The 14,953-nt window shown below is 38.4% G+C and overlaps 1 protein-coding gene and 1 long non-coding RNA gene across 2 annotated transcripts in view; one reads left to right on the top strand and one right to left on the bottom strand.

The window, feature by feature from the left end:
* The window catches only part of LOC144070657 (uncharacterized), a 196,255-nt gene extending 182,883 nt beyond the window's left edge, over positions 1-13,372 (bottom strand). The window contains exon 1 of the long non-coding RNA XR_013299422.1: positions 13,109-13,372. This is a non-coding gene — a long non-coding RNA (uncharacterized LOC144070657). The remainder of the gene's footprint in view (positions 1-13,108) is intronic.
* LOC144070694 (ribonuclease P protein subunit p25-like protein) lies at positions 6,343-8,242 on the top strand. The gene has a single exon (XM_077595118.1). It carries the CDS (start codon positions 7,006-7,008, stop codon positions 7,816-7,818), a length of 813 nt encoding a protein of 270 aa, XP_077451244.1. The 5' UTR covers positions 6,343-7,005; the 3' UTR covers positions 7,819-8,242.
* Positions 13,373-14,953: the final 1,581 nt, after the last annotated feature.

Raw genomic sequence — 14,953 nt, 5'->3', positions numbered from 1 at the left:
CACACTCACACATAGCCGAGGAGAGTCATGTACTCCGGCTCCGGCAAAAATTATTAATGGCGTCATCATTTTTTTTTCGCTCACTCTATTTCCCCTCTGATAGCGCGGGCCTGCTCGCTCGTGTTCGGCCATGTTTTTGTAATTGCTCCAATAGCCTTGCTTATGCTGAGTGTATACTTTTTGTATGTGAGCGCCTAACTGGAGGTTGTGTGCAAATGCAAGTGTTAGTGTGTGTGTGTGTGTGTGTGTGTGTGTGTGTGCGGTGTGTGTCGTGCACCCCCCCTACTCACCCACTTCAACCAGGGGCCGGCTGTGAATTTGTGGGGCAGAACCAAGCTGCAGGGCGAGAGCCACACGGAGCGAAAATGAGCGCCTCCGGGCCACCGTTGTTTGATGACCGTGAAAACACTTGCGGTTAACGCAAAGTGAGTGACCGGCTGTCGGGGAGGGGGTTAGTGGGGGGGGGGGGGGGGTAATGGGGGTACACGTGTTTATGTTGGGGGCTGACGATGCAGCGCAATGACTACCACACTCAGCAGAGTGCCAATAAACACACACAAAATAAACACCTCTGCAGTTCTGTCAGAAAAACAAATCAATATATGTCAAAACAGTTAGCAATTATACCTCCCCCTACTTATAAGTGAACAATAAGAAATATGACTTATTGTATACAGCCATCTAAAAAATAAAAAAATAGTATGCCCTTAATGTTGGTACATGTTAGTGCCTGGTACCAACGAAGCCTACACAATATATAATTTGAACATCACCACCACGTTTGTAATAGTCCCATTGGAGGGATGTGGTATTTTTTTTCAGAACCTTAACATTAGTTTTCCCTCATAAAAGCAGCAAGCTGCTCAATTTTCTGCACAGCCTCTCTCTGTAAATTACAGTATTTTATAAATCATCTATTTTGTGCAGAGACATGCCCTCCTAGAAACTATATATACAATAAGCTACACATCATTCACATACAAACCCCCTTAGCCTGTATTAAACTGTAGTACGGTGGTACCTCATGATACAACATCCTCGTGGTACGACGAAAATTTCGATCGAATAATTCGCTCGCGATACGATTAAAATTTCGAGATGCAATCAAGCCAGGTGGCCATGACATGAAAGGCTGTTTATCATTGTAGCGCACTGTCTTTTTTGCCGCATCTCTTTCGTGTATAACTACTATATCTACGAGAACTGAACGATTTATTCAGACGAGTTTCGACCGGGAAACGCACAACGCGCATGCGCGGGCAAAAAGAGGGCTTTCTGGGTAATGACGTATACTCGTGCACACAACACCCATAGGCATTGGCACCCTTTGAGAATAAAACTTCATTACCCACAATTAATACGTGGGTAACCTCAGCTGTTGCATTTCCTGTTATTCTTTCCTAGGAAAGGAGCTCCCGCGATCGTTCTTTACAGACTATTTCTCGTTGGCAAGTGGTCGTGTGGCTCGTGTGGGTCGTTGTCTCTCCCTTCCGTGAAATGCATCCAATTTTACATCTATTAAACACATTTTATTATCATTAAACCACTCGTTATTTATTACTTTGTCAATATATGGCGAATTAGAAGAAATGAAACATTTTTTCCAACCCAATATCCTGTTTTTGGTGTTTTTTCAGAGGGTTGGAACGAATTAATTTGTTTTCAATTCATTTCAATGGGAAACGCTCGCTCGAGTTACGAAAAGCTCGACATACGATCTCAGTCTCGGAACGGATTACGATCGTATGTCAAGGTACCACTGTATATAAATCTAACATATTCATGGTGATTCAACAAGTCTTTCGAAACCAACTATTCAAGTAATTTGTTGGAGAGTTCAATTTTAACATCATGATAATCGCAACCCCTCCAAAAGTCATGTCAATTTTTTCCCGAATAACGTTTGGCCTTCGTACCAATAAAAAAAGGATACCATGATAGAAAAACTCTGGAGTGAAGAATAAATTCGTATTGCACTCACAATTCCAGCTGAGGTGATTGAAAATTTTCTAGTAGTCTTGCACCGCAAGGATACTTCAAATTTCCACTTCTAACCGTAACGGCATCAAGGTTTGTTCGAGACTTTAAGGGTTTTTTATATTGTTTTGTTGAGATTGTTTTTTTTTGTTATCTATTTTCTTAAGCATTTTGTTCCAGCTGCAGTTGTTATGACAGTGCGGTAGAAATAAACTTGCCGTGCCTCTGAGGGTTGAATATCACAAAAATGATCCAAGGTCAGATTTATTGGTGTGTGGACGAATTGTAAAGGAGTGACCATGCCTGAGTGAGCAGCCGTGAGTGCCTGTTGCCACTGACATGGTCATTGTGCCCAACACCGTGCCGCTTTTTCCCCGTCATTAAATGAAGGCACTTAAAAGAAAAGGAGGTGTGAAAGGAGAAAAAAAAATGCTCTTCTCAGAAAGGTCAAGACAGAACACTTCAATGTCAAAACCGTTTTACAAAGCCGAGTGAAGAATACAAAGGAGAATGCCGAGACAAGAGTTTAAAAAGCTTGTCTTCCAAAGCTAGTAAAACCAAAACACTTCCAGTTCAAGTAACATAAGAATAAGTAACTAAATGACTTTAATCATGCAGGATTTACCATTTTTCTCTGGTAAATGTTAAACATTTAGTTTTGAGTTTTTCTCTTGTAATCTTACAAAAATGTATATTTTATAAACATGAATATTCACTATTCTTGTAATCCATCTTTCTATTGAATTTTCTTGTCTGGATGTTGATGACGATAGCGACTACGGCAGCTGAAGTTACGTCCACAAGATTATCTTGACTTTGTATGGGACTTAAATCTATTGTTAATGCTGCTTAGAGGGAAAGAAAAAAAAAAAATCACAAAAAGTAATGCTTAAAGCCATAGATTACTACAGTATGTTGGATTCCCTTATCAAAGTCACCAGATGAAGTATTGTAGCAATAAATCAACAGCTAAACTGTCAGCAATGAAAACCTAACGCGAACAGACCGGCACATCAAAGTAAAAGCACCAAAAAGCTAGAAAATATAGCATTTATTTTGACCATAAAGAATAGAGAGAATGGGTTAAAACCTTAAATCCGTGAAGATTTGGCATGAGACGATACCGTTAACTTTTTGTGTGTATTTTCCTCCTATAACCACCGTGCTCTCCCTCTAACACGGCAAGTTTGATCATCAATCACTTTCCAGACGCCACAAGCAGTAAACTACACGCCATGATGATGTGGTAAATAAGGATGATTAGAGAGCAGTCTTCATCATCAATTTAAGCGTTCTGTGGTTAAATTACACTGCTCTCACCTGCTGCCCTCCTACATTTGCACTAGACAGAAGCACCCCCCCTTCCAGACCCCCCTAAACTCGCACTCACACACGCTTTATTACGCAGTGACATTACCACATCCCCGTAGGCAGCTGTGCATCTCCGTATGACTGATGAGAGTAATTTCTCCCAAACAACAGAATGATCACTTTGGAGGCAAGCCTTTTAAAACACTCCCTCTCCTCCTCCTCCTCCTCCTGTCCTTGCTCATGTCTTCTTTTCAGCCAGGAAAAAAAATAAAAGAAAGATATCTTCTACTCCAATGGAAACAATGCAAAAACGATTCGCTGTGCTAAAAAAATGCTAATGACAACATCAAACACTTTTGAACAAGAACATTTCATGTCGGGCATTATCCTATGCAACTGTATGTCCAGTCTAACAAAAAAAAGTAATGGTCTATTACAATACCACTGCTATGTCCACTGGGAGCAACTGAGGTCAAGTGTCTTGCCCAATGACACAACAACAATGGCAGGGAATTGAACCCACAGCCTCTGTCTTGCATAAAGACCCCTCTAACACTGAGCCAAGTCACCTCCAGGCAGAAAGCATATCAAGCTGCCACTCAGGTTATTGTTTTTATTTATCTTGTGCACACTAACTCTGAAGTCCTACTACGTCATTCATGAATCCATCGTCTTGAAACTTGGTACCCGTGTTGCATTGGCCAGTATCTAACAATCCTCACTATTATTTTTGTATTAGTGCTGATTAGTAAATTGCGCACTTACCGGTGCCCGTATTGCCTCTAGTTTATGATTAAGCCAGTAGAGGGGATGCTGGGGCATTCATGGGCACTTTCTCTAGAGATTTTATATACAAGGATTATTCTGTTTGCTTTTAAAATACTGCACACAAACCACTTTCATTTGGAAAAACAAAATTTGCATCCAGAGATTGACCTTGTGAAAATCCTTTAACAGATGTTGTGCTTAGTGTCAATTGTCGCGGCATCCTTTATCGAAGCCATCAAGCCCGTAAATGAATGACTGAAACTCCCCTGTTGGGTTTTTTCAAAACCCAAAGGTCTGCTCCATGGTGGCATAAATTTACATGAAATATGTATTACATGTGTATATATCAAAATGAAAAAAGACAAAATCTACCATGGCGGCCAAAAAACAATGTACATATAATGAAATGTTTTTGTATTTACAATTCAAAAGCAATATTTTTTCCTCTCAAATTTGTCGTTAAATTTAAGCGACATCTATTACATACACAAAACCAAAGCTAGGGTCTCAGAATCTTATTGTCAATAATGTATATTTTACTGAAATCAGTTTGTAGTTGTTTGTTAGAGCTTATCCCATTGAGAGAAAGGGTGAACTCTGGTCCAGCATTGGATTACTGTAGATTAAAATGAATAAATGTATATACTATACAAGCTGTGGACAGACAGACAGATGACTTTTATCAACGCAACTATGGCAAAACCTAAAAGAGTAATAAAAATATTAACATTGTTATTAGTAGAATTTTTATTTGATTTTTTTTAAATTACCAACATTCAGCTAAACATAACTACCGATCCATAGTTGTACTTGTAAAAGACCAAAAGTAACAGACTGCAGAAAAGAACTTGAGTTGTCTGGATTATGGTCAAGAATGTACAATAGAGACCTTTCGAGGTGACAAGGTGGATCATTCCCCAAAAGTTTCAGGGATTCCCTGCTTAGCTTTAACGATGAACAACACACAAACTTGTATATTCGCTTTATACCTGTCTGGGCACCACTGTTTACTGGGAGATATATACTAAGTGAAAGGGTAGTAGCAAATCGTCGGTCTCTCTCTCTCTCTCGGCCTCATAGGTTCAGCCTCAGTGGGCTGTCCTCACGCATTCTCCCATCTGTCAGCCTCGCAAGGAAAAAAACAAATCCACCTGTCCACAGAGCTGATTAGGTGGACGTCAAAGCTGTCTGGGGCTGTCTAGGACGCGAGAAGCGAGTCGGGCAGCGCCACCCACTGGTGATAGATAGCCCATTAAGATTTCTATACGTCGTTCATCAATCTATCCATCACAAGGAAGACTGCTACCAAAGAGAGACTTTGAGCATGGAAATGTGCCAGTGTCCTTGATCACTAAATAAAAGAACTATACTTGTCTTTCACAACTATAAAAAAAGCCAAAATTAGGTGGCAAAAGTTAAATGTAGAAAGACAAGATCTTTATCATGTCCATCCCAGCAAAAATGATCTTGTTCAATAAACTTGAAAAACAGAATTTCATTTTTCTTGTGTTGATAATTGTAAATAAAAGCCAGTAATACCAGGAAGTGGCTGACCAAAATTTTCTATCCATCCAATGAAATGTGGGAATCCCAAATTTCCCACCCTTTTCCTTTATGTCATTAATACCATTTCTCAAATGCACCTGTGCTTGGATCAATAAGTATAATTTTAAATTTGAACTAAAGGATTTTTTTAATTATAGAATTTAAGCAACACTACAAAAGGAAAAATGAATCAATTTACATCTACAATACTTTTGTTAATATCTTGAAACAAACTGAAGAACAAATATCAAAAAGGTCCCAACTGCCAAATGAATTACAGTCCAAGGGTGGCATTAATTGACTCTTATTAATGTCAAATTATTGAAATTTTAATGGCCATAAACAATCCCATATGTCTAAGGCTCTATGACTCACAATTTTATGAACCTGACTTTCAGCCTGCCCTTTTGGACGATGTTTGCATCTACTTTGCAGCTGATTGAATCCATTGTTTTGGGTAATTTTTCTTTTTTTTGTCTAAAATGTTGACTGAGCCTCTATGCCAGTGCTCAGATTTAATCAGTCATGTACGTTGAATAGTGGAATGTCCTCTAAAAGAGATTGACAAAGTTATCGGGGATATGTGTGGCATTCTTTAAAGAGACAGGGTGGGCTGACATGGCAAGGGGGGTTACAATGTCCTGAATGGAAGATGAAAAGCCCTGTGCCTTTAAGAGTACCCCCCCTTTTTCCTGATGCCCCCCATCCCTACTCAGCCACACAAACACTCCTCCTGTGAGCATTGGCGAGGCAGCTCCTGTCCCTCATGTCTCTTTGTGGGGAGGAACAATACACTACCCGCAGCATCACTGGAGACGAGCCACAGCTTCAGGGGAGCAAAAATTCTGGGGAACTCCAGGTAACTTCAGTGACCAACTCGTGCCGGAATAGATATGGGCAAAAGTCCCAGATTAGACGGCGGAACTTGATGAGCGGGACTGAAACAAGAAGTCACTTCTTAGTTGAGAGCGATGCCTGAATGGATCGGACTGCTTGAGAAAAGGTCAAGTCTTCTTCAAGCTTCGGGGAAAGTACTTATTCGGTAGATATTGTGGAAAAAGCTGAAGTGAGACGAACAATATAGGCTATTTTCATTATCGTTATCTCTCCCTTAAGCGCTTTCCAAATGCTATGAAATGGAGACTCTTTAAAGAACGTCTTGAATGGTCCCGTCAGTGCTTTTGATTCAATAGCCGGGCATTTATCTTAATTCTCCAGCTCGTTCAGAGACTCTGTATTAAAAGAATGTGTTGATAGAACTCTTAGGGGAGAAGAGCGCAATGTCGTTTTATGAAGTCTGTTTGTAAATCTTTACAGCTGCTCTCGTAGGAGTCAGAGTCATTTTGCCATGACGGAAAAGTCAACAGATCTGAACTGAGTGTGAGGTTTTTAAGGGCAGGCGCCATGTTCACAGGCGACAATGTGGTCAGTGGGCACTTCCTGACTGGAGATGCCTTCAAGCCCCGTCAAGGACTGGAAGTGAATGCGTCGATTCAAATGGAGAACGGGCAAGGCTTTGGAACCTTTCCACCTTACCAGGACCAGATCTACAACAATGTCAGCGTGCCCCCAGTGCAAAGCAATGTTATTATGACCACATTTAAACCAACACCTGTAGTTGTTCCTCCTGCTGCACTCAAATTGGGCAAGGAAGGTTTTAAAAAAGTCTGTCGAACTGAGGAGCACAGCCCCTGTCCTTTCCCCGGACTGGCTTTGGGCGTACTGGAGATGCGCGTCAAAGAGGGGAGTAAGATCCGCAACTTGATGGGCTTCGCGATGGCAAGGATGCAAGGTGAGAAAAAATTCTGCGGTGGCGGTGAAGGTGGGCTCAGACAGGTGGTCTTCACTGGCTCGGGCCGTGCCGTCACCAAGACCATCACTTGTGCCGAGATCATGAAGCGTAAAGTGGGCTCGCTGCACCAGCTGACTAAGCTGCAATACAAGGTGGTGAAGGAGGTGTGGGAGAACACAGAAGGGGGTACGTCGGAGATGACAGTCCACAGGACGGTGCCTTCGATCAGCATCCTGCTTTCCAAAGACCCGCTGGACCCCCAGGAGGCAGGCTATCAGCCCCCAGAGACTCTTGGGACTCTGTGGGAGAACGGAGACGGGGGCACTTTCAAGAGACCTCCTGAAACTTTGCCAATTGACAGTTTAACGCACTGCAAGCGGGCGTGCTTGGGCGAAGGGGTCTCTTTGACCCATCTGGCGCACTGACTAAATGTCAAACGGCAGAGTTCATTTGACACTGCCCTCCACTCGAGCACAACGCCGAGACAATCAGAACAGTCGGTGGAACAGAACAGCGCTTTCTCACAAGAATTAACTACAAATTGCAGCCTAACCAGGTTATGATCCTGCCTTTGGTACTTACAGCTATGAGAATTGTATTAATGCACCTGCTCTAAAACAGTAAACTGAATTTCTTTACTTTCACGGTTGAAGAAAAAAGGCGATGAACTGCCTCAAGACTCTCCTTGATTGTTTGTTTCATGCTGAGATTACAAAGAAAAGCAGCTGAAAACTATACTTGACAAATGCAAATCATGCCATTTGCCTTTTTTTATCTGTAGCATTCATTCCCTATTATTCTCTTTAAGCTATTTTGGCTGTGTTGAATAAACATAACATTTGAAACTGCCAGAGGATTATTCATTTTTAAAAATTCCACTTTTATCTCTACAAACTAATTGAACCTCAGAAATCCATTATTTTAAATCTTATTTTGGACTGCCAGCAGACTACAATTTGTCATTCACAAGGCATTACCTTTTTCCCCAGTCAAAGCCGGAAGCAAAAATACAATGTGAGACCTTTTACTGTTTTCTACAGAGTGTCACTGTTGATGCGCAACTAATATGCTGTGCGCGCACGTTTGTGCGTCTGCATTTGTGTGGAAAAGAAACAAACAAGCCGTAAACCCACAGGCAACAAATGCAAATCATGTTCAATTTTGGGTTTTCCCGTACTAAATGTCATTCTTCCCGATACCTTGTTCACTCTGTTGCATTAATATATATACTGTACTACAGTAGGTCAACCTTGCCTGAGGATATTTAATCAAAAATTGTTTATTTTATCCCACATCTATAATAACATTTACCATGTGTGGTATTTTAACGCATTATGAAGGTTATGTTTATATAATAACAAAAAGAAACCATTTTGAATTGCAGTTTGCATTCCAAGCATGTCAATGTTTGCACATTTTCTTTATAAATATTTATACTGTTGTTCATCCAAACATAGACGCAAGTTCATTAAAATATAAAATAACGAAAAATAGAGACTCAAGATATTTAATAGCCTTCAATTGGGGTCAACTGCAACATTAGACATAAAGATCTTAACGTCTACGGAGGACGAGAATACAAAACTTTTCATTTTCCAAATGCACCTGCTAGCCTAATACAACTATATAACTTTGAATATGCCATTCAAGTGCTAATTAACATTGATTCCCCTTTCAGAACTTTCAAGACTAAATAGTACCACAAATAAACTACCACTCACACGTATATGTACTTTGTACACAGCCAAAAACAATTATGCAAGTTTCATCAATCACCGACTGGATTTTAAAAGAAAAAAAAGAACCAAAAAAGAATTATTTCACGAGTGTAACAATTTAGACACTTCTCTGTTAAGTGCTGCCCCCAGTGGCCCAGACACACATACAATTAAGGCTACCATAGTTACAGAATAAATTCAATGTAATGGGAATTTCTTTTTGCTCCCTTCTTTAAAAGAAATGTATACTTCCCAAAAAGACCCAACAAACCCTAATTTTGTTTTTGTAAACCACCAATGTTGGAGAAAAAGGTCCCGCAATGGCACGTTGTTTTACAACTTTACAAATTGTCAGGGATTTGTTTTTCTTATTTCTTTTATCTTACTTAATCCATTTTTAAATGTTAACAATATTCACATTTGAATACATTTGATTCAGCCGTTTGCAAAGATCAATTTAAGATTTCAAAAATATATATATATTTTTGAACCCAATGGTAGTGTGATTAAAATCCAATTTGCCGAAAATAATTAAATGTGGTTGAATAATTACATTTTTAAATTAATTTCCACCCCTAATAAAAACACATGCCATCCGTGATTTATCATATAGACCACTGGCTGACCACTATTTGTCCAACAGAAGATGCTATTATATTTTTCAAAGCATAAAGCAAAATGCAAGATTTTTCTATTAGGGCCACTTGCAGCTGAATTAAATGTACATCACTGTTTATTTACTTCAAAATAGTGTGTGTACGTGCAGTGTGATATACAACTAAAACCCACTGGTGACAAAAGCAAATCACTTCACTGTGCTTTTTTATTTTTTTTTATTTGTCTCAGTATTAAAATGTTATTTCCGCCCCTTATGGAAATTTCTGTGCTGTATTTATCTCCACTCGGCTGAATGTGCAAAGCCGTGATTGAAAAGAAAACCGGCGTGCCGATCCTTTCTGATAAGAGTGACGGCAGTAAACTTTTTGGACGTGGCATGAAAAAAAAAAAGCTGATTTAATGACAAAGCTGTTGATAAGCCATAGCTCCCCAACCCGCCCCTGCCTGGCAGAGGAGCCTGGGGGTTGGTGGGGGTGCAGAAATACAGGCAGCGATTATCATTAAGATAACAACATAACATCGCACAACACAGTGGTGGGAAGGATTAAAACTAGGGTTGACAGTGGCTCACACTGCACTCTTCCTGAAAAGTATGTAACACATTATTGCCTCCCTACCACCGGCATATTTACCCAACTCCGGTAAGTGGTGGTTTAATTCTATTTCTTAAAAAGCTGCCTTAAACAAAAACAATTGATTCTGAAAAAGGAGATTTTATCCTAATCAACGAGCTATTTTTCTACTTAATCTACCGTGTCTTTTGGGGATAATAGCCTAGACAAGTGGAAGCGTGTCTGAAGCCGTTTGCTATTGATCTTAATGAAAATCTGCAAACGCAGATGTCAGCATCCTTAAGTAAATTAATCAAAGTGACTCCGCGTAACTGCGGCGACAAATCTGTTCTGCATACAGAAAGAAAGAAAGTCAGTCACGGAATTTTCCACGGGGGTTTTGTCTTTCAAAAGCCCCACATCACATTTCAAGGAGTGGTCTGCGGTCACTCAAACAGTCGAATGGGCAAACGTAATGATTAACCTCCTTAGCAAATTCCATTTAAAAAAGAAAATGTACTGGTGAAAGGTTCAATAGGAAATGCTGCTACTGCAAGACCATATGTGCAAAGTGAAACTGCATGTCCTCAAAACTACGCAGAAGGTTATCGCTGCAGGGTCAGCCATTATCGAGCAGGTAACCACGTTCATCCCAAAGCCTATAGGACGGTCGCTGAGCAATGCAGGTCAAAAAGATATTCCCTAATCGACCTGCAATCTGGGAATTCCGGTGGGCCGGGTGTAAAGTGTAGAGGGAAGTAGGAGTAACATTGGAGTGAGAGCACAGATAAAACATTGCGACAAAATTATTATCCTGGAGCCAAATCCAATGTGGCTGTAAAGAAATAAGCGAGGAGTCACCAAAGCAGCAATGTGGACAAGGTTATTCACACAACCTTAGAGTCTATTATAGCCATATTGTTTATTCTCTGTCAGGCAGTCAACATAGATTTGGGGAGATGCATGCCTCCACGTAGGACACCATGTTCGTATACATCTGGCAAAATGACAACATAAGAGATTTTGAAGCAGGCTATAAACTTGTTTTTAAGTGTACTGAATACAAAGAAAAACATCAACTTCTTATGGTAAAAGAGAAATAGCCTATTGAAATGCACCCATGCATGTATGATACTTGCTTGTCAAAGGTCTTCAAACATAGATTGAAAACAATAGAAACATTTACACGCATACTGAAATACGACAGGACAGGCTCGACTTTCAGCATTAGCTTCGATGGCGATAGAAAAGAAGAAAGGAAGGATATTGTGTACAGTTAAAAATGATTTTGGGTGAATAAAATGGCTATATTCCTAAATAATATTTCAATTGTGGGCCAAGTTCTGATATCTGAAAAGTTACAGTGTTTGTATTTAAGCTCCAGTGATTGTATTTAATCACTAAATGCTGCTAGGAAGTGGATTTTACCCCATTTTAGTGCAATTTTTGCCTTTTCGCGTATGGACGTATCGACGTTCATCGCTGTCTTTTTCCCGGGGAAATGATACTCCGGGCCCGGTTCTGATGTCTAAAAAGCTCCAATATTTGTATTTAATCAATAAATGCTGTTTTCGGCTGGATTTTACCCCATTTTAGGGCAATGTTTGCCGGTACGCCATTGACGTTCATTGCTGTCTTTTCCCAGGAAAATCACCCCCCGGCCCGGTTGTAATGTCTGAAAAGCTCCAGTATTTGTATTTAATCATTAAATGCTGCTAGGAAGTGAATTTTACCCGTTGAATGCGCTACGAGAAAATGCACGGACCGCCACGGGTCAATATCTAGAAGACATTGCGTCTCTTCATCGTTACTCACATTTTGAACATTTTTTTTGGCTAATTAAGCAACATATTTCACTAAAAACAGGTTCACCATGCTGACCTCACTGGAACAATAGACTACAATACAACTGTTTAAAAAAAAAATGACCAAGCGAAAATTTCTTGGGAGCGAAATTGTGTGTACGGGGGTTTACAAAGGGGGCGAAAACGGGTCTACGCTTAGAATGCCAATGAGTTCATTTTGAAAGTTAACATAATGAAAGTGTCGCTACTTTTTCTTTAGGCCGGCGCCTCAGATGAGAGTGAGGTCTTGCGGATGGCGTGGGAGTTTGCTATCTGGCAGCCTCCAGATGGCTCCGTCTTCTCTTATCTAGAAGAATAGGGGGCTGCCTCAATTTTTCAAGCTGCCTTATCTGGGAATCCTTTTAAATTTAATATTTACCAAGGCCTCTGTTTTGTGCCAGAGTGCATTCCACATTGCTCTCGTCAGTGGTGGTGTTATTGTTTTTATTTTCGCATTCAACCCGTCAAGTGCTGGGGTACAGTGATTGATTAGGTGACAGAAAAGTGAGAATAGAATTGGAAGAAATGCTCAACTGAATAAATAAGGCAAAATAAAATGTTTCATGTACATCTCTGCATCGGGCTCAAATGGAAAGAGAACTAAATAACTAAATATTTTTAAAACACATTTGAAATATCATCATTCATAGGGCATTGCTACTTTTTAAACAGAACTATCCACATTGTTAACATTTTGAAACACAACAGAACAAACAGGTAGACATTTTGTCAACAATGCATTTTAAAAAATCATTTCAAAATAAGAGACAACAATGAAGGATAACTGCAAAGATAATCTGTCCTGTTTTTTTTAATGTCTATTATGCTTGTGCTTGTTGCCAGGTGTATGTAATTATCTGAAATGTTTGGCTAAACTATAACATAGGTAGAGATAAACAGTTTTTAGCTTTAAAGTTTCTGCTTAGAATAACTGTCAGTGAAATATCAAGATAGGAGAATTAAAAGGAATGATTTATGGCTTACCAAAACAATGAAGTGACCAGGTTTGTGCAGTAGTTCCAATTCCAAATGTCAAATCTCTTCTTGTGTGATGCTCTTATTATTTGGTCTTTGGCTGACAAACTAACATTTACATTCATAAACACAGGGGTGGGCAAACTAACATTTATATGCATAAACACAAGGGGTGGGCAAATTATTCCACAAAGGGCCGCAGTGCATGCTTGCTTGCTTGCTTTTTTTCCAGCCTCCAAAGAGCAAACATTTCCACAAATGTGGTTTCTTAGCAGTGCAATTAGTGGATTGCAGTCAGGTGGTTCTTGTTTCAGCAGAAACCCCATTGGTTACATTATAGCACTACTTACTAGCCAGGGGCGTGGCAAAAGTGACAGATCTTTTTTTTAAGGGAACCTAAAAAGTTCTGTCCATTTTTAAATGACATAGTTAGGTAATAAAAAGACTTTTATATGAATAAAAATCAATCAGAATAACAATCATTATTTATTTAGCCATAAATGACTATTGTCCAATAAGTTTCATCATTTCTTTTTTAAATTATATACACACACATATATATATATATATATATATATATATATATATATATATATATATATATATATATATATATATATATATGTGTGTGTGTGTGTGTGTATATATATAAATAAATAATGATGAAACAAATAAATTAAGCTGAGAAAGTGAATTAAAATGTATCTAGAAATAAACAATACTTAATATACTAATATATTAAACAATACTAATTATATTTATATATATATTTATATATTTATATATATTTATATTTATATATATATATATATATATATATATATATATATAAATCATTTGAAAAAGAAATGATGAAACTTATTGGACAATAGTCATTTATGGCAAAATAAATAAATAAATCATTGATATTAGTTTAATATATATATATATATATATATATATATATATATATATATATATAATTAGTATTATTTATTTCATGATAAATTTTAATTCACTTTCACAGCTTAATTTATTTGTCTCTCTGTAGGTAAAGCATTTCTTGAAGCCCAAAAATTTACTGAGAGATATTTGTTACTTTAACAAAATGCCAAGTAGAATCTCATAGAATCTCTATTTGGAATCTTATGGTTTACAGTAATCCTTCAATTATGACAGGTTTTATGAGGACACTTGAACAGCCAACAATACGCCTTATTGCAATGTAAGCACTATTGGCAGAATGCAGAAGCTCTCTTCTCGTTGGCAAAGAGTCCACAGATATTCTTTTTTCATTTTGATTTAAATATAAATAAATAAATGAAAAATAATAAAGCTCCCATGTTGGATTAATCAATGCGTCTGAGGATGTAATTGCAGTGCCGGAGTCAAAAGCTGTAAGAGCAGATAATGAACACATGGCCATGGCTGCCAACATCCAGGGCACAAGAAATGACAAGTTACAAAACTGTGACTTCAGCGTTATTTAAAACCTTCCTAGGAAATGAGGGCACTTTGTAATTACTTTGAACAACAGGCTTTTCTCTCTCTCTTTCTCTCTCTCCATCGTTCTCTCTCTTTCTCTTTCTCCATCTTTCTCTCTCTCCATCTTTTACCTCTTTTTTTTCAAGAAAACTTTACATCATACTCACATTTCACTTCACATTCATATAAACTAACGTCTAATGCAAAGTTAAATTAGTGATACTGATCTCTATCTATTATTTTAAACTGCATATTTGACCGCTGGACAGTAATTTTCTTTTTTACAAGATTTTTTTGCCTTGTTTATGGTAGACATATAGCAATATATATATATATATATATATATATATATATATATATATATATATATATATATATATATATATATAT

The sequence above is a fragment of the Stigmatopora argus genome, chromosome 2 (genome assembly GCF_051989625.1).
Source record: "Stigmatopora argus isolate UIUO_Sarg chromosome 2, RoL_Sarg_1.0, whole genome shotgun sequence".
Lineage (NCBI taxonomy): Eukaryota > Metazoa > Chordata > Actinopteri > Syngnathiformes > Syngnathidae > Stigmatopora > Stigmatopora argus.
This window is presented reverse-complemented; position numbering and strand designations above follow the sequence as displayed.

Bases quoted from the DNA above. Each gene is read 5' to 3' on its own strand.
- LOC144070694 (XM_077595118.1), top strand. From the start codon at position 7,006: ATGTTCACAGGCGACAATGTGGTCAGTGGGCACTTCCTGACTGGAGAT.